Source organism: Caloenas nicobarica, chromosome 1 (genome assembly GCF_036013445.1).
Source record: "Caloenas nicobarica isolate bCalNic1 chromosome 1, bCalNic1.hap1, whole genome shotgun sequence".
Taxonomy (NCBI): domain Eukaryota; kingdom Metazoa; phylum Chordata; class Aves; order Columbiformes; family Columbidae; genus Caloenas; species Caloenas nicobarica.
The window spans coordinates 39,856,797-39,876,189 of NC_088245.1; the positions used below are offsets into that span (position 1 = coordinate 39,856,797).

At 52.0% G+C, this 19,393-nt stretch overlaps 2 protein-coding genes across 2 annotated transcripts; one reads left to right on the forward strand and one right to left on the reverse strand.

Annotated features, from left to right (window-relative positions):
* The first annotated feature begins 97 nt into the window (after positions 1–97).
* POLR2F (RNA polymerase II, I and III subunit F) lies at positions 98–4,167 on the forward strand. Its single transcript, XM_065652824.1, has 5 exons — positions 98–159; positions 347–416; positions 576–706; positions 2,267–2,338; positions 3,974–4,167. The coding sequence occupies exons 1-5, from the start codon at positions 140–142 to the stop codon at positions 4,062–4,064; spliced, it is 384 nt and encodes a 127-aa protein (XP_065508896.1). The 5' UTR covers positions 98–139; the 3' UTR covers positions 4,065–4,167.
* Positions 4,168–7,342: 3,175 nt separating this feature from the next.
* On the reverse strand, positions 7,343–17,930 carry SOX10 (SRY-box transcription factor 10). The gene is made up of 4 exons (XM_065643641.1): positions 17,859–17,930; positions 16,229–16,687; positions 10,209–10,474; positions 7,343–9,806 (listed from the first exon to the last, which is right to left on the reverse strand). The coding sequence occupies exons 2-4, from the start codon at positions 16,636–16,638 to the stop codon at positions 9,100–9,102; spliced, it is 1,383 nt and encodes a 460-aa protein (XP_065499713.1). The 5' UTR covers positions 16,639–16,687; positions 17,859–17,930; the 3' UTR covers positions 7,343–9,099.
* Between the last annotated feature and the right edge of the window lie 1,463 nt (positions 17,931–19,393).

Below are 19,393 nucleotides of genomic sequence, written 5' to 3' on the forward strand. Positions count from 1 at the left end.
GGCGCCGGGGGGCGGCGGGGGCAGCGCGGCGGCCCGTCGCCACGGCAACGACGCCGCAAGGGCACTTCCGCTGGCGTCACGGCGAGCACCCGGAAGTGGCTCTTACTTCCGCCGGGCAGGAAGGCGGCGAGGAGGCAACATGTCCGACAACGAGGACAAGTGAGAGCGGGGGCGGCCGGGGGTGGGAAGGGAACCGAACCGAACCCAACCCAGGCGAGGCGGCGGCGTCGCTGTATCGCGCTCCGGGTCGGGTCGGGTCGGGTCGGGTCGGGTCGGGTCGTGGCGGGGGGAGCCTGTGATGGGGGCGGTATGACCCGCTTGCTCAACGTGCGTGTCCCTCCCGCAGCTTTGACGGGGACGATTTCGACGATGTGGAGGAGGATGAGGGGCTGGAGGACCTGGAGAACGCGGAGGAGGTGCGTGCTCTGCGGGCCGCCGTGCCGGCCGGCCTGGGCAGGCTCTGCCGGTACCGCGGGCCTGAGTCGCGGCCTGGGGAGGCCTCGAGGGCTGTCCCGGCACCGTGGGGCCTGGGTGCTGGGCTCGGCTGAGCTGCAGCGCTGGGCTGGTTTCCTCAGGAGGGACAGGAGAACGTGGAAATCCTCCCCTCGGGAGAGCGGCAGCAGGCGAACCAGAAGCGGATCACCACCCCCTACATGACCAAGTACGAACGAGCCAGAGTCCTGGGCACTCGCGCCCTCCAGATCGCGTGAGTATTTCACTCCGCATCCCAAGTCTTGCCGCAGCTTCTCCCTTCCCAACGAAAGCTGCTTTCCTTCTCCCTTAAAAACTCCTGAATCTCACGTGATCCCTTATGTGACTTCTGAGCTTGCGGGTCACCATCTTGGTCAACACTGAAGTGCAGGACTGTGGAGCTTTTAGTTGCATGTGAAGTCTGTGTATTTCTCCTTGGCTGAGACTGTGGTACTTGTGCCTAGAGAGGAGGGCATTCAGCAGCTGCAATGAACTTTCCAAGTCACAGGCAAAATGAGTAGGGAAGGTGACAAGCTGGTCCTGGTTTCTGTATTTCATAAGGCAGACCATGTGGGCTGGAGAGCTCAGAACTGGCTTGTAAAAGCCAATGTTGGAGGGAGGGATGCTCCAAAATGTCTTCAGTTGATACTGTAGGAATTGGGAATCGAGTAAACAACCTGAAATCTGTTCTAAGTGCAGTTGCCGTAAGGTTTTTTGAAAGTATTTGGAATAGTAAGGCCTCATTTATAATAAGTAATAATATTTAAGTCCTGTTTTGAGTGCTGTTAAGGCTGACTGCTCTCAACTTCATTTACTTGTCTAGCCTTGTTTTAACAACATGTATCAAAAAGTTTTGCACTTTTTGAAAAACTACCTTATGAGTGAGATTGTTAGGCCATGTTTGTCTGAAAGCCCGTCTCTGAGTTTCATCTTCATTATATCCACCTTGAAAATGATGCCTTTCCTCTACATTGTTAGAAGCTCATAGGTGGTGATCGTATGTTTCCTTAATCATCGCTTTTCGAAGCTGTTCTTTGCAGAGTCTTCGCTCTGTGAAACTATTTTGTGCATGTTCTTTCAACTGGTGGAAGGCCAGAAAAATGGGAGAGATGAGATGGGTCCATGCGGGGCCTTTAATCCAGAACTCTGGCACCTGGTTCTGCTTCACCTGCATATTCTGCCTTCAATGCTGAGCCTTGGCCAGCAGCAGCCCCCAGTGGCCTTATGCACACATAACGTGCTGCTGCTGTCTGATGGGTGGATGTTGTCACCCATGTTTGCTCTGCTGTTACAGCCCTCTGCAAAATACTTAGATTTCTCTTCCTTCAGGCAGAGTGCGTGGTAAATCCAGCCCCTTGCTTCCCCCCAAACAAAGCCTGGAAAGTGTGAGCAAACCAGAATGTGAGAGATGTGCTGGAGTTGTAGGAGGCATGCTCATTGTACAGTGTTTCCACCCTCTTCAGTGGATTAATTTTAGAACTACTCTTATCCTCACACTTAAGTACAGCAGAGGGTGACTAGAAAGGTGTGGATCTGACCAGCCCTTGAGCACCAGCTGCTCAGCAGAGGCTGAGGGTTGGGGCAAGAAAACCATTCAAGTAAAAGCTCAGTCCATAACCACGTGGGGGAATTTCCTTCCCGAAGCACATAAGAGAGCAAATCAGACTTGCCAAGGTGGTGTCCCACTTTCCCTCTTTGCTGACTGCTGTCCAGGTGACAGACGTAGCCATGTGCTCAGGTGTTCCTCTTCACTGTCCGTGCCTTCGCTCAAGTGGTTGTTGATGTTCTGTCCCAGGATGTGCGCCCCTGTGATGGTGGAGCTGGAAGGAGAGACAGACCCCTTGCTGATTGCCATGAAAGAACTCAAGTAAGTCCCAGATTTTGGCGGTGAGTGTGTTGATTTCCATATAGCCAGCAGGCTTCTCCTCATCCCAGCATTCGGCAACTTATTCCAAGAGAACCTTGTCTTCACTCGTTAACAGTGAGCACTACAGTTACCTTCCCCTTTTTCATCTCTGGCCTTTTCCACAGCTGCTCTCATCCATCCTAGTTGCTTGTGCAAAGTACTGATGATTAGGGGTGCTCTGACTTCTTTTACTTCAGGGTCCAAGTGTTCTTTATGATGAGAACCCAAGGTCCTCATCTTTCTGGAATTGGTTTAATTCCCTGAATGGAACTGATTCGAAGCAGCCCTCTGAACAGACCTGTGTTCAAGTGAAGTGCGGGCAAAACATAAAATAAGGGGCAGGCTGGTGTTGTGGAGACCCTGTTAAGAATGTTCTTATCTCACACTTGGCTTATTGTGCTTGCAGGGGGGTACATTCCCTGCTTACAGAAAGATAAATAAATCCTTTCGACTGTAGCAGAGGCAGCTTTCAGATGGCCACTTACAAGCACACCTTCCCACAGCTGAGCTCTCTTGCTGGCCCATGGTTTGCCAGCATGGTTGGTGACCTGGATCACAGGCAAGTGGAGAAATTGGACTCCATTACTGCTTAAGTCCCCGTTCCTGAATGGAGTTGTCCCTCTGCTCCCTCAGTTTCTCCATGCACTGCGGTTGCTCTTGTAGATTTTGTATCTATTACAGCTCACTTTATCATTGTCAAAAGCTCCTCAGGTCATGTTCTTGTCATATCTCCAAGCTCAGAGTGAGTTGCTTCTGGTCACTGGGCATGAGGTCTAGAAAGTAAGTCAGGGTGTGACAAAGTACAGTGGCATCTTGTTCCGCGCCAAAACTCAAGTTATAATTCTTGGCACGAGGGAGCTACTTTGATACTGGAAAAACAACAGCCCTGCATGTGATCATTAAAAGTTGTATTGCTTTTCAAGTCTGATACGGTGGAAACCTGATGTCCTGGGTAGATTCCAGGCTGTCTGATTACATTCTGCTGACTTAAATGTACTTCCATTAAGTTAAATTGTGTTCAGCATTTTCTTGCTTTCTCATTGGAAGCAGTGTTAGCAGATGCTGTGCTACACACCAGCTGTACCAGGTTTTGGTCCCTGAATAGTCCCTATTTCATGTATTCTTCTTAAAATGCAACTGATGCTCTCAGGGTGCAAAATACTCTGTAAATACCAGTTTGTTGTGAAGGTTCTCAGAATTCTGCTACTTTTGTAGCATCTTGTGGAGAAAAATCTTCCACAAATAGAAAGTGGATTTGTTCCTCAAGTCCCTTGTGTTTTGTTTGTTCGTGTTTGGTTTTTTCCCCATGTATCTGTGTTAGATGCTTGGTGGTGTCTCATAGTGGGTTGAGATCACAGGGCTCAATTCTGCAGTAGCAACAGAGGGCTGACCTGTGGGTCTTCGGTTGTTTGGAGTCTAAGGGTGCTCAGTGCTTTGCACCTATGAAAGAGAGAAGGTTGTTGGGGCTTCCCTCTACTGTATAACACCAAATCACTAGTGCCACACAGATCTGTCAGTTAAACGTGATGAGCTTACCGAAGCCACTAAGCACCTCAGGCTCTGGCATTTCTGTTCACCTCTCTGTCCTTCCTTCAGAGCGCGCAAGATCCCCATAATCATCCGTCGTTACCTACCAGATGGGAGCTACGAAGACTGGGGTGTGGATGAGTTAATCATCACAGACTGAACAGCCTTCAGCCATTGGTTTGGTTCTTTCCTTCTCCAGAGATGTTTCTATTTTTGTTTATATCTGTGTAAATAAATTATAAACCTCCCCATTTTAAGTTAAATGTGTTTGGGATTTTTTTTCCTCTCACCTTCTCTTTCATCTCAATCCTATGTGCCCAAGAGAAGACTTGCTTACTTCTCTCTACCACCTTGGTCATTATTCTTTCTGTGTCATGGGTTGTATTAGTAAGGTTAGGGAACCAAGTGCTGTGCTTTTTTTGCAACTGTTTTTTTTTACCTGTAAAGGCCCTACCTTTTAGCTTTGCTAAAGCCTGAAGTAACTACTTCCTCCTCCAGCACTGCTCCTCCCTGGTTATAGGACCGATAGCAAATTAACTCCTGCTGTACAAAAGTGCTCCTGCAGGTACTTTGGCTTCAGACTTCAGCCCTCCACCCATGTTCCTTCTTAAACCGGGAGTGCTGAGACACCTCCCTTGCTTTCCCCCAGACAGTTGGACCTTTGTGCCCTGAGCAGGTTGCTGTGGAAACGCCCAATTTCCTCTCTGGCTGGGGCTGGCTCTGGGGCTTCTCAGGAGTATCGTAGAGCAGCTCTCATCAAATCATCTATTGTTTCTCTGCTCCTGCTGCTTATCAGAAGTGGGGATCCCCTTTCAGCGGTGCTGCCCCAGCTGGAAGCGCAGTTGCCACTTGCGGTCCCACCAGCTTGGTGGTTGTAAGTTGTTGCTGTGCATCCTCCTTGTACGGCCATTCTCTGACACGTGGTGGAACTGGTGGTCCTGGGGATGTGGGTGCTCTCCAGCCATCTCGGTTGTACGTACACTGCTGATTCTTATGGTGGCATGACAGTAGTTAAATCCTGGAGTTCTTTTAAGCTGTAGGATGATGAGAGATCAGGCATTTGTCCCCTTCAGGTACCTACACTCTCACCTCTCATGTGCAGAGAGGTTAAATGCTCAAGTCAAGAGCTGGGTGGATGCATTGCATTCTGCAAGGGCTTCCAGCCAGACGCTACCTACTTTTCACTTCTGATCTGTGTGCTCCAAGGTTCTTGCTCTGCGTGAGGAAGATCTGAGCTCTTGGGCAGAACACACTGACTCCTTCTCAATTACCTTATTAAAAAGTGTTCTTGGAATTTTTGTTCTCTTTTTTTAAAGAGAAGAAGGGGGGAGGTGCACCTCACCTACAGTTTCTGCTTTACATTATTTTTTCTCTTTGCACTGGCTCAGGAAGAATATTTCCAACTAGTTTGTGTTAAAGCCTGTGCCTATGCAACGTGCATTCTCCGTGCTGTATGTGTGGTTAGTGCCTGCACGACAGCATCCATGTCCCAAAGGGAGTTTATATGCACCTGCCTGGGAACTCAGTTCATATAACCAGCCACGTATGTCGTTCTCTTACTGCTCCCTGTAAAAGCACCAGTCCAAAATTTATTTTCTGGTGTGCACAGGAGGGATGGGGTTTGCAGGTGAGAATGCAAGAGCCAAATAGGTCCCAAGGTAGAATGACAGGTCAAAGGGAATGTGGAGATGCTTGCAGGTGTGGGAAGGGGGTCGACTGTGAGGAACACAAATACTTCCTGGTCCGGGCCATCCTCACCCAGAAAAGGTTAATTTCTAGTACTGTGGCCTTCAGCCTTCTCCCCCCACCCTCCATGGAATCCTTTAATCACGTTGGTGCGGTGAAATTTCAGCCCTGAAATGGTGCCTTTGTGCAATCGTTTTGGCGTCCGCCATGGAGCGCGGGGGTCGTTTTCTTGTCCTTTTTTTTTTTTTTAAATGGCTTCTTTGTTCCCTACCCGCCTCCCCTCCCCAGCCTTGCATCTGTATCAGATACGATTAAAGGGATGATTAAAGGGATAGGGAAGGATGTCGGGCCAGCTCCTGCTAGGCTGCAGGAGGAGTGGTTAACCCCTCTGTTACCAACAGCATTCTCAGCCCTATCTTAGTTGTGACGACCTTCCTAGATAAGAGGAGGCAACCCTTCCACTAGGGAATGGTTGGAGCAGAGCCCATTTGCTTTCTTACCTTGCTTTTTGGAGAGCTGGAGAAGGGTACTTGTGTGTGGTCAAGAACTTTCTTTTCCCGCTCTTCTGTTTGTCCACATGGTGTCCCTTCTTGCTCCCACTCCTGTGACTAGCTCTCCTACACCTAACTCCGCCATGGCTTCCCTTCTTCCCCACACGTGCTCCTGACCTGCTCAGAAGTGCAGTCCTTCGCTTCTGGACTCTTCCCACAGCCTGTAGCTTGGGGTAGAGATTTTTCCTCCTCTCCAGTGGGTGTCCACAGTCCTGTTTTGCATGGAGCTCTTCAGCTGGCATCACCACTTTTAGATCCATTAAGCCATTCTGCTAATGCTTATGGCCCTTTACAGGACTTCATCCAAATAGTGCTGTGAGTTTTAAAAGGCTTTGAACGTGTTCCACAGTTCCGAGACATCCTGCTTACTCTACTCACCCATAGAGCATTTAGGGAACACCAGTTCACTGGATCGATCACATGTGTCTGCATTGAAACCTTTGGAATCGATTTGTAATTGTGGAGTCTCTGTGTTAATTGGGATCCTACCTTGCTACTGTTGGCCTTGAGAGGTGTTTTTAAGCAGACTGGTATCTGCTGCACATTTCCTTTCCAAACTTATTCAGATAGTCTCCCAGGACCTGACTACACTCAGGATGTCCTCTTTAACAGGTAAGAAGGTACATACACCTATTCTTGAATATATTCCCTGTGTGTGTGTTTGTATTTAGGCTCTTGTTTGTGGAAGGCAAGAGGTGGGGTGAGTTTCTACAGAGAAACTAATGGTTGTTTCCAAAATACACGTTTGTGTATGTGGGGAGGTTTTATTTTTGAAGGAACATCGTCTGCTACCTGGTGATGATGAACCAAGATGAGAAACCCCATGCTTCTATTCGAGAGAGCATTAACAATCACACTAAGAAATTATTAGGTGAAACACATGCAAAACAGCACTGCTTTTAATTGTATGTGCTGAATCTGAAGAACAGAAATCCGTGTTACCACATTTCTCACTGAAGAAATGACTGGAGCTGGGGTGTGAACAGAAGATGAGTTTCATCTCTGTGAAGGAGGGCTGGTAAGCCAGAGTTTCGCCTATGCCCTCTTCATGACAGGCAGAGAAAGGCCATGCGCAAGATCCATGTGGTGGTGGTGGTGTGACCCATTATACACTTACTGAGGGAAAGAACGGAGACTTTCAGGAAATAAGTCAAAAAGCCCCAGGCACATGAAAATGAAACTTTTAAAGTTTATTGTTCCATATGTTTAATGCAGAGTTAATGGCACTAGGACAGCATAAAGACTGGGGAAAGGGAGGTAGGGGAGGAAGGTGCTACTTGCATAAATAAGGGGACAGGGCTGGAAGAGGTTACATGTGTACAGGGAGCAAACATTCTACATGATCTTTTCCGACACAACAAGGAGAAGTCATCCATAGCTAAGGAAGGCAGGAAGGGCATCTGACAGTCATATCAGCAGAGGGAAACAGCGGCACTGATCACAGTCCACGTTTGGTCAAAGTATTTTGTCTTTCTAGACTGGAATATCCATTGAAAGGTCCCACAATATGTCCCTGTGATCAAGTGCCAGGAATCATCTTTTCCTGCAGCAACTTCGGTGCCAGTTCACTCCCTGGCATGACAAACCACCTCAGTCCTGGAGGTGACAAAGCAGAAGTAAGCAGACTGTCCTCAGGTGTTGGGCTGAAAAAAGGAGGTTGATCTGACTGTGAGGGCTCATTGTTTCCAGTTTGAAACCCAAAGGAGAAAACCAATTATTTTGCATTTAAATAGGCTTATTTTCTTTACCCTCATCCAAGTCTGGGTGCATATATACCTTGCTTAGAGCCACAGGAGCATCTTTCTATCTTCAGCATAGGTGGGAGGGGGTTGTTGACTGACTGGTAGACATAATGAAGAAATGAGTGGGGATGCACACCCCATCAGCCTGAGTTTGGAACGGAGGTTCAAAGAGAGTATTGGAATCAACTCAGGGTGTTGGCAAGTGCACAGTATCTATCTTTCTTGGTGCCTCTTCATTTCAGGCAGGCGCAGTCAGATGTGGAAGAGCAAGGACCAAGTGTGCTCAGAGGTTGTTTGGGATACTGAAGAGATTAGCAAGGACTGAGATGCCAGAAATGCCAGACATAAATGAAATATGCAGAGTAACTGTAAGAAAGGAGGATTCACCCACAGCACCTTAGTCATTCACTGATCCTTCCCCACTTCTCCTGCACCTCCATTCATGAACATGCATGCACACACAGGCTGTGATGTGAGTAACACTAAGCCCGACAACGCGGTTCCTGAGTCCTGCATGTTGTTCAGACAAGCCTTAAAAATCTTCGTGCAGGAAAAGGTGTGGGATTAAGTCGAGGCAGGATGGAGGGAAGAGGCAGGGGTAAAGCTAGGATATAGCTGTGGAAATCAGCAGGGAAGCAAGCGTAGGTTGGTCTTCCAACGGGGTTCAAGATTCATGCATGTGTGGATCTTAGGCAGGACTGCTGCACGACACCAATCGCAAGGGAGCCGGCCGTGCCGTCCTCCCTACTGCTCCTCCCATAACATGTTCGCCAAGGCTGAGCAACCACCCTTCACCCGCTGCAGGTGACAAAGTGTCGGCTGTTGTGGCCTGTTGGAAAGACGTGCTGACTCCCTGGAGCAGTTTGGGGAGGAGAAGGAAAGGACAGTCTCTCTCATCATACAGTCCGGGGTGCGCACAACAAAACCCACCGTGGACTAGTCACTCCATGAATAGAATCCTCCTCATCTAGAAGGCCGATAAGGTGTCGCAAGCCAGTCGCGTGGCCTGCGTGAAATTGGTAAAGGGCGAAAGGACGAAAAACCTTCCCCAGGTGGGTGAGCCAGCAATAGCCAGGGTCAAGAAAGGCACTTCCATATACTCAGTGAGTTCTGGTGGCCGGATGGCACTGAGTGACCTCAGAGTTTGGAGGCTCTTCTGCCTGTGCTGATTCTTCGGAGCCTTTCCGTCGCTGCTTCGGTCACCGTTCCCCATTCCCTAGGGCCTGGAGAGCGTTGTATACACAGGCTGTTCCCAATGTGTGGGGCTGTGAGACTGTGGCACGGAGGGTGCAGGGTCAGAGATGGCAGTGTAAAGGGGACGTTGGGAAGGTCCCATGTAGGAGAAGGCAGAGTAGAGGCCAGAGGCTTGGCTGGAATGGCTGTAGTAGGGCCCCGAGGGCTGGTGGTCCGGGTAGTCAAACTGGGGCCTGGAGATGGAGGGGAAGGCCGACCCGTAGTGGGGCAGGCTCAGGGATGTGTAAGCAATCTGGGAGGTGGAGGGCTGGTCGGTGTAATGACCTCCAGGGGCAGACCCCTCCGTTTTCACCTGGGCCTTGGAGTCCACCACCGATGAGGTGGCAGTGGACAAGGAGACTCCATGTTGCTTGGAGATCCAGGCAGAGTGTCCGCTGGCTGCAGCCAGGGCGCTCCCGAGGCCGTAGCCAGTGGCTGCGTAGCCCCCAACATGGCCCGGGTGGCCAGCGTGTCCGTTGGGCGGCAGGTATTGGTCGAATTCATTGACATCAAAGGTCTCCATGTTGGACATCACTTCGTGGCTGATCTCCCCGATGTCCACATTGCCAAAGTCAATGTGTGGCTTTCCCCCTTCCCCCAGGGAACGCCCTTCTCGTTTGGAGTCAGCTTTGCCTGCCTGCAGCTCGGTCTTAGGGGTGGTGGGAGGTGTGGGGGGCCCGTGGCTCTGACCTGCAATGTGAAAGACAATTTGAGGAGGGAAGAGAGAGAAGAGGTGGGTTACCACTTTATGCCTGGGCTTTATACACAGCCCAGCTCCGCTTCTCCCAGTATGCAAGCAACTGGCTGGCTGGAGACTTCATTGCTGGGGGAGAGAAGGAGCCAGCCAAACCTAGACCTTTTTATATTGTCTTGTGGAAACAGAGGGAGGGTGCAACAATACCTTGCCTGACCAGAGGGATGCGAGTGCCCATGAATGGGCACATCGCTGTACTGCTGACCCCAGCAGAGTTTGTTGGGACTCAAGCAAGGTGTGAGCCACATCACTAAGGCTTTCACTGTGATGACTTGTCTTTTTTGAGCCTCTGAGTTGGCTGTAACCTGTCAGTGGATTCACAGAGACATGGGACTCACCTGAGGAGTGTTCTGGGTGCCCATCGGACATGGGTGACCCTTCGCCGGGATGCCTGTGATCCAGGTGGGCGTTCTTGTAGTGGGCCTGGATGGCAGCAGCCCCACCGGCTTCCCCCTCCACCTGGCCTTCACCCTCGCCCTGTGTGGCCTTGCCGTTTTTCCGCCGGCGTGGCTGGTACTTGTAATCAGGATGATCCTTCTTGTGCTGCATCCTCAGCCGCTCCGCCTCTTCGATAAAGGGCCGCTTGTCACTTTCGTTCAGCAGCCTGCAGAGGCCAAGGCGGTAGAGAAGAGGGGAAGGAGAGAGACAGGTACATCAGAAAAAAACCTCACCTGTACACAGCATCGTGGGACGTGGCGTGTAAATCCGGATGTCAGGGTATTGCCCCACTGAGGGTATTTCCAGAACAGGGAGAGCTCGAAAGTGTTTCAGTGGAGACAGCAATGTTTTCCTCTTCCTCATTAAGCCCTGACACCAGTCGGTGCCAGTGCTGGGTCCCCCTTCCCCACCTGTGTGATTCGTTGGACCTCAGTAAGTTCATTACCCTCTCTTACATTTTAGTTTCAGCCCTAACAGCAAAGCACAGCCTTTCATAGCCGTGTAAAATAAGGCTGGGCAAGCTGCATTCAAAGAGTTTGGGCAAATTAAGGGCACTGAGCACAAATGGCAATGACTGATGTCGGCTCCACAATACCCGTGTTGCTGCACGGAGCTTGCTGGGCCTTTAAGCATCTTGCAATATCCTAGAAGGGAATTAAAGACAATTTTTAAGGTAGGGAAACTGTATTCTGCTATTCCTGGAGCTCCTGCTCATTTTAGACATGGATAATGCAAAAGGCTGAAGCACAAAGGACCAGCCCTTCTTAAACTTAGCCTAGCAGTTGTAAAAAAATTAGCTTCTACATTGCTAGCCTTGTAGAAGTAGGTGAGCTTTGGTCTCTGGATGAAAGGCACTGCAGAAATATAAGCTCCTTCTCTGTATTCTTGCCAGATCATGGGCTGCTCTGGTTAAGACAGTCTCTCCAAGGAAGTGGTGAAATGTGCAGGCAGGATGGCTCAGAGTGCTTGAAGATGAGGTCAACCTCATTGCTCAAGCCTTTAGCAGCATCTCGATTGGAAGCACTTGAGTTTAATTTTATGATTTTCCCCCTCAAATATTCTTGTGAGTCAAGGTCATCCCGCTTCCCACCAGAAACCACTGCTCTCAGAAGGCACCAGTCTTCCCATGACTTGCAGCTCCAACAGCCATTAGAAATGGCATGGTTCCCAAACAGCAAAAAATATTGCTTTTATGAGCTGTCCATGCCTTTCCCACCCCCCCAACAAAAGAATTACCCAGGGATGGGGCTGTGCCAGCACCTTGGTACCCCTGAAGCACTAAAATGTGACCAGTTCTGTTAAACTGTAGGCACTGAGGGAGATAGAAAGGCCTGAAAAACTGAAGAGAAAGAGGAGGAGCTCAAGGAGCACACAGATTAATCTGGTAGGCGATCCAAGGGGTTGCCAGCAAGTAATGGGTAGGTTTCTAAGCACCTGCTTTCTCCCTGCCCCTTGTGCATCCCCCCAGCCGGCAGCCAGAAGGTGTGTGGCGTGGGCTGGAGCCCCTTACGGTACTGACCAGGGTTCACTCCAGGCAGCCTGAGCAGGTCGCAGCTGCACACCACATTCCTCCACTGCCTTAATCCTGGAGATTAAAGCAACTGAGCCACCATGAATCCAACACCAGCTTTCCTGTCTCCCTCCCACCACCGCACACCACACTCACACGTCCTAGAGGGCTCTAATCCCTCAGCCTGCGCTGCTCCAGATGGCCCTCCAAGGAGTCTGAAAGGACAACCTGGCCAACCCTCATAGGCATCACGGACTGGGAGGCAAACTTGCCTTGGTAAAAGCTTCATCCTTGCAGAATGCCCCATCTCCACAGGAGATGGAGAACAGAGGCAAACCCTGCAGCCTTGCAACACTTCACTACAAGGCAACCAGGCTCCAACGTCTCAGCGGTCCCAGCCCAGATGGTGCCAAAACTAATAAGATACTGTGGTTGGGAATGAAAGATCACTTTCTGCATGGGCATCTTGTGGAGCGAGGGGGCTGTAGGGTGCAGAGGCAGCTTTGATCTGCAGGACACACTGCAGGTTGAGCTCAGAGCAGAGCCTGCCATGAATACTGAAGCCCAACTGCCCAGATGCGTCCCATGGATGGCATGAAGCAGAGCTGCTGGAGGCTACGCAGGAGTCAGATCCCTGCCCTCTGAGCTATGCCCTGGTGCCTCACCTCCTCTCCCCTTGAGAGCAGCCCATGGGCAGTGCCACCAGCAGGACAGTGGCAAGTCCACTCCCCGTGTCTTTGCCTTCTCCTTTCCAAGGCTCCCTGCTCCCTCCTCCCTCCTCCTGGGATCAGAGCTCAAATCGGCTTTAACAAAGTGAAACTGGTGCGAGCAGGCAAAGGCCAGGAGATTTGGGGGGATTTGGATTTCACTTGCTTCCTGCCCTCCCCCTCCTGCCCCCCACACGCCCCAGTCCATAATGCAAAGGAATCTTGCACGAGCAGAGAAGTTATGGATCACGGAGCAAAGCCCTTCATGGGGTTTAACCAAGCCCTCGCCACCACCCACCCCGTCACCAAATGCTCACCCCTGAGCTGAGGGGAGAGGGGCAAGCGTCCAGCACCCTGCTCTGGGAGGAGAAAGAAGGGCTAAAATCTTTCCACCCGCTTCTTGCGGCCTCCCAGCGTTGCACCGTGCTGCGTGCCGGGCCACCAGCTCACCGGCCAGAGGCCTGAGCCTGTGCCGGGACTCAGCTGCCGATGAGTCAGTGCGGTGGTGGTGGGGTTGGGCTGGCTGGGAGCAGAATGCAGTGGGGTGGGCTCGCCTACATGTCCACAGCCCCGAATTTGCGGGCATGACCCTGTTCCCTGGGTGCTGCCACCCCCATGCAAATATCTCTCCACTGGGTCCCCTAACTCTTCCCTACCAAGCCTTCCTCCCCTTCTTGGCATGCCTCGCTTGTTTTCGGCCCCAGAGGTGGTGCTGGCTGGCATTTTGGCTGAGAGTCATGCCGACATTTTCAGCAGCCGGCCTCCATTTGAGAGTTGCTCCTCGCCCCACCCTGGGAAAGGAAAGCAGCCAAGGCGAGGTTTCGTGACCAGTGAGCACAGAAACCCACCCTTCTTCTTTTTTAGTACATTCAGTTCGTCAAGTGCACCCCTCACGCACCCTAAGTGCGTACGGGCTGGGAGAGATGGATGGGGTCGCAAGCCCCCGGCACTGCACTTGGGGCCAGGAGGGTGCTGCAACCATCAGGGCATGTCCTGCAGCCCTTCCCAATGAGGGCTGGGCCCCATGGTGGACATGGCAGTGGCACAGAGCCGGAGTAAACTCCAGGCTTAAAAAACGCTTGGTCCATTGCAGCCTGTTTTGCAGAGGGGCGTGTGGGATGGCACTGGGGTTATCGCTTACTTGCTGCCTTCTAAGATGTCCCAGCACCTGCCATCCCCACCCAGCACCAATTGCTGGGGGCATGCTTGGTTTAATGGTGGTCTACAGACAGTCTCCATGCTCACCAGCACTTGTCTCTCTGCCTATGCACCCTTTACCTGTATAAGCTCAGAGCAGCCCATGTGGAAATATAAGTTGCCCACATTTTTCAAGGTGACTAGCATTGTAGGCTTTGGGTGGCCACCTTGTAAGAATGAGGATACGTGAACAGCAGGGGTCCTTTGCAGGGACCCTCATTGGATGTTTGAGACTAACCTGTCCAGAGCTCAATCCAGCTGCTCCCAGTCATACCAAAATGTAGGAACTATACCTTGGGGACAGTGTAGATGAGGGCAGCGGGAACCTCCATGGAGGAAGACCCAACCGTACTGTGGCTGCAAGGTGAGGCTTGGATCTACTATCCTGGTAACCTCTGGGCCAGCTCCCCTGGAGTTTTGTGGACTGATATTGCCCCCCAGCCTCACAGAAAGGCACATGCACGTGGTCCTGCCCCGGCCAGACACCGACTTCATCTATAACGCAGCTTGCTCTGCTGTACAGTCCCCATAGGGGCTGACACAACGTGGAGAGCCACAGCCTGCACTGGGGACACTCGGAGAGGAGACGTGTTCAAACAAAGCAAACCCAGCAGCATGCAACAACCCCAGGCCTGGTCCCACAAGCCTGACACCTGCTTCCTGGCTACATGGTGCCCTAAGAAACACTCACAGACCCTGACCATCGTCCAGCAGCAGCATCCCCCTGCTCTGAGTCCCATGCGGCCAGCAGTGGGATTGGTGCCCTGGGAGCAGGGAGGCAGTTGGGTGCATGAGCATGGCCATGGGCTGAGGCTTGCATCTCCCTGCGCTCTGAATGCGATACCTATGGAGACTTTCACTGCTCTGCTATATTTTCAAGAGAAATGCTGTGTCTGGAGGGAGGCTGTTGTTCTAAAATCTGTCAATATTTTGCAATAAAGGAATAATACATTTTGGGAGCAAAAAAGGTGGGCTCCCCACACACACGCAACCCCTTTCTAGCACAGCTTCACAGTCCAGAGGCTGGCAGCAGAGCCTCAGGAGGGAGCAAGTGCCGCGGTAAAGGGAGAGGAAGGCAGCGGGGAACAAAGCGGGAAAGAGCATCAGACGAGACATCTGCAATCACGCCCTGTCTTCGACTTGCCAAAGAAATCCCTTTGCTGGGGTTACACTAGACACTGACGGGTCGGGGTAAATGGGCTGATGTAGCAGAGGGAGAAGTTAATGCCCAAGGGCTCAGTTCCTTGCAAGCAAAGAGCTTTGAAGCCAGGAAGACACCTTGGCATCATCTGGTGGATACAGTATGTTTTGCTTCTGCTTGGAAAAATGTCTCTTGGCCCACTCAAGGTTGAGGGCTTCCTCCACAGAACACCACCAGGACAGGAGAGGGAATGAGAGGGCCTGTTTGCATGAGTCTTAGTTTGCGTTTGCTGGTGCCATTGAGGGGGGAAATGGTGCCGGGGACTTGTGGCAGAAAGCGTTTTTAACAGGTTGATGGGGTTATCAGCAGAGACTGTCAGATGGGAAAGAAGCGGCATGGCCAGCCTCACATGCTTGGCTTGGGCACGGCAGCTCCGTGCACACCCATGGGCCAGCTGCGATTGATCAGGGCAGCCTCTCGGTCTGCTGGAGGAAAGAGGAGCGAGGTCGGGCGTGCACATAAAGGACCCAGGGATCTGCACAAAGCCAAAATGAAAATGGGCGCAACAAACTGCTGGTGCCAGCGGGACAAGCGTGTGTGTGCCGGCAAGAAGGGAGGGCGTCTCTCTGGGTACAAAGGGAGATGGGGACGGTTTGAGCCAGCATGTTGCAAGAGAGCCTGCTAAGGTGGGGACTATTGCAGGTCTCTTGCCTTCTGCTAAGCCTCACTCCCCCTTTCTAGCAGGGTTTCTCCTTGTCCATCTCACTGCACCTGCATGGCCTGTCAAAGCCAGCCCTGTCCTGAGAAGGACAGTGCGGGGCTCCAGCCACCTGGCTCCCTTCCCCTGACCTTCCTCCTCGGCCGTAAATTATTTTCCCGCTTGCTCTGCAGCACTGCACCGAAAGTAACCCGTGTTGGCGCTGGGACCCGAGTTCAAACAGGCTTGAGGCAACCACCAGTGAATTAAGTGAATTAAGTTGGATGGGGCTCAGGCCAGTTCCTACTAGTGCACAACTTGGCCCAACAGAGAGGGCGAGCCAAGAAAACAAGACGTCCCCTGGCAATCAGGCAGGAGAGGACCAGGATGAGAGCGTCCTGGTCAGGAACAACATGAAAGTTAGTGAAAAACACTAACTGCTGCCCAGGATGGAGGTGAGCTCTGCTGAGCAAGCCTTCACTACATCCAACCAGCATTCTCGCCCCAGTCACTGACAATGTCTCCTGTGAGGGGGCTCCCCATGGGGAACAAAGTCCCCCCAAGGTCCATTCTGCTAGGTCTTCATCTTTTTGCGTGACCACACAGTCCTCTCCAGGACAACTCCAGACCCCAGCCCTCACGCTCCCCCTCGTCCCGCCTGCTCTTACCTCCAGAGCTTCCCCAAGGTCTTACTGAGCTCGGCGTTGTGGAGGTGCGGGTACTGGTCAGCCAGTTTCCTCCGGGCAGCCTGTGCCCAGACCATGAAGGCGTTCATGGGCCGCTTGACATGGGGTTTGCTCTTGTTACTTCCATTGACCCGGACGGGCATGGGTACCAGGGTCCAGTCATAGCCGCTCAGCACCTGGCTGACCGCCTCGCGGATGCACACCGGGAACTTGTCGTCGTCTGCCTCCGAGTCTTGCTGTTCCTTCTTGACCTTCCCCATCTCCCCATTCCCGGAGCCGCCAAGGTGTGGGGAGTTGTCCGATGCCATGGAGGGTCCTGGCGAGAGGCAGTGGTGGTCTTCAGAGCCCACTGGGCTCATCTCCACCTCCGAAAGGTCTTGATCGTCGGCCATCGTTGCTTGCAAGCCCTTTCTCTCTTCCTTCTTGGTGTCCTTCTTCTCACTGGGGAAGGAAGGGAGGAAGACAAAAACAAAGGAAAGAAAGGAACAGAGGGGGAAAAAGAGAAAAGGAGAAGCAACCACCAAATCTGAAAGGGACTCTAAGCTCTCCAAAGAGCTGACCATGAGACAGGGCACGCTCGATAAAAGCGCAAGGAAAGCAATTGCCGTGCACACTGCAAAACCCGTGATCGAGGCGGGTGGGGATGGGTCGGGGCCCCTGATTAATTGGGATATCACTCCCTATATCTGCAATTGTCTGGAGACGATACGTGCAGAGGGGCCTGCGGCTAGAGGGGTAAGGGGCGTTGGGGACCTGAAAGGAGAAAGATGTGGACTGTCCTGCCCAGGCAGCTTCCCATGGGGAGCGGGATTTGTGGGATGGCCACAAAACTTGTGCGGGGAAGTGCCCGTTTCTTTTGAAGATGTGGTAAAATGCCAGCACGGCACCCAGGGAAAGGTGAGGGAGGGGGACCGCTGGCACTGTACCGATAAACCAGAAGGGACTCATCTCCCGGCTGCCGGCGGAGCTCAGCAGGTAGCACTGCCGGGCAGGGAATCAGCCTGGACCCCAAATCTTCACTCGGAGACCCCGATCCCCACTGTGGGAAAGTGCCTCTGCAGGGACACCCCATCCATCACCCTCCTCTTGCAGCTCACAAGCCGAAGACTTAAAATGCATCTACATTGCATCCCTCCTGTCTGCGTATGTACGCATACACATATACATATTCACACTCACATATATATATATACAGATACAAACACACACCAAATTTAACTTTGAGACAAGCCAAGGCTTTCATCTGCCTGCCCCACACACTCCTCCTCTCTCCTGTCTGCAGTCACCTCTAAAAGTCCCTGCCGCCCTGCAGCAGTTCCCCCCTTGGAGAAAGAAACACTTGAAAAATAAAGGCCTTCCTATCATCCCCATCCGGAAATTTAAAAATAAATAAATAAATAAATATATAAATTAATTAAAAAAGAAAAAAAGAAGGGATAGAAAAGCATGCCTCTGGCTTAGCTGAAAAAGAGGCAACACAGAGCAAGGGCTGCTATCCCTCCAGTTTAAGAGGATGATACGGACCCTTGCTGGGGAAATCGAAAAAAGTAAGAGAAAGTAGGGGGGAAAAAAGCACGAGAGTGTGTGAGTGAGCTCAGGTAGGAAAACTTACATTGCTGGCCAGTGTACCGGGCAGGTCCTTGCAAGGGTTGTGATTTGTATCCCCAATAGTTCCCCTCTTCTCTCTCCCAGCCCCAGCTGTGTTGGGGCGTGTGGTGCAGGGAGGCTCTCAGGCGAGTGCCATTCCTAGAGGGAGACTTGGTTTTTACTAATACCCCTGCTGGATGCCTCTAGCTGGCTTTGCTGCTTAGCACCGGGGGAGGGAAGAGTGGAAGGTGGAGCCAAGCACTCCTCAGAGCCAGAACACGGTCGGTCGGGGATGGCGGGGAGGGGTTGCCAGCAGCCCCCCACCCCACCTCGGCCACCAGCACATTCCCCGCTTTCCCCTGATGCCAGCTTCTCGGCGTTGGGCTGCTCTCAGCGGTGCGGCCACCCAAAAGATGGTGCTGGAGGATTCAGCCCTGGGCGGGGGTTGGGGTGTCTGGGCGCTGGGAGGGGTCTGGGGTGGTTTGGGGAGATGGGTGTGCACCCCAGGGCTGAGATCCCCCTCCTCTTCCCCAGCCAATGCAATTGGTCCTACGGGGTCTGGTGCCCTCCATGCGCCCACTGAGTCCCTTGTCTTCATCACAGAGTATCACAGGAACCCTAAGCTGGCCTAGGACCCCGTGGTCAAGGCCCTGCCAAAAGGGGACCCTCATTCAGACCTGAGTATGTGGGGTGGGGCAGGGGATGCAGGAGGTCAGAGGTATCCTGAGGATGGAGAACATCAAGTCCAGGGATATACCATGCTAGTGGAGAGTGGATACCAGTTTGAACCTTCTTAGGACTTTTGCACCCAAGGGATGGGCTTGTCACAACATGTCGGTCTCTGTGGGGTCTTGCCAAGGCAAGCAGGCTCTGCTTCCTCCAACATGTTGAATTGCTCCTGAAGACGAATGTGGGGTCTTTCAGGAGGGAAGGGAGATCTCCTGATGAGAATGACTCTCTCACACACCCTCATTCTTGCTGCTCGTGCACTGGGACACGTATAGTATTTCAGCACTCAATGGGTTAGGATGTTCTTCATCACATCTTACACTTTCTAACTCACTTGCCTTCCCAGATGCCTCTGGTAATTGGCTTCTTCAGTTTCCTTTGTCACCGGGGTTGGTATAGGCCAACACCAACCCTGTAACTGTGAGAAGTCACCCATAAAATATCTGATGATCCTCCCAGGTACTCCTCAGTTAGCAACAAGATAAACCTAGCTCCTGCCCCAGCTCTTCGCTGGAGAGCCAACCTGCAGATGCACCAGTGCTAAGTCAGAAAATACAGAGAGATAAATGGATATGACCCAGGGTACCAGCTTCAAGGGATTTCAAGAACATTTTTCAACTCCTGTAACAGATATTTCCTCTCCAGAAACTTTGCGTTAGACCCAGCAAAACCACTGGCTGGTACCACATGAAGCGTAAGAGAACCAATCCCAAGGATGGTGCTGCGCACCTGAGCTAAAGCCCTCAGAGCAAACCTGTGGGGCTGGCCGCTGCCCTTGCAGACCTGGCTGACAGTGCATGGCCATTTCCCTGCACGTCTGCCATTGTATGG

Coding starts and splice junctions, on each gene's coding strand:
- POLR2F (XM_065652824.1), top strand. CDS start 140: ATGTCCGACAACGAGGACAA. Junction 417..575: donor ACCTGGAGAACGCGGAGGAG/GTGCGTGCTCTG, acceptor TGGTTTCCTCAG/GAGGGACAGGAGAACGTGGA. Junction 707..2,266: donor ACTCGCGCCCTCCAGATCGC/GTGAGTATTTCA, acceptor GTTCTGTCCCAG/GATGTGCGCCCCTGTGATGG.
- SOX10 (XM_065643641.1), bottom strand. CDS start 16,638: ATGGCCGACGATCAAGACCTTTCGGAGGTGGAGATGAGCCCAGTGGGC. Junction 10,475..16,228: donor ACCTTGGGGAAGCTCTGGAG/GTAAGAGCAGGC, acceptor TGGCCTCTGCAG/GCTGCTGAACGAAAGTGACA. Junction 9,807..10,208: donor GCACCCAGAACACTCCTCAG/GTGAGTCCCATG, acceptor TTCACATTGCAG/GTCAGAGCCACGGGCCCCCC.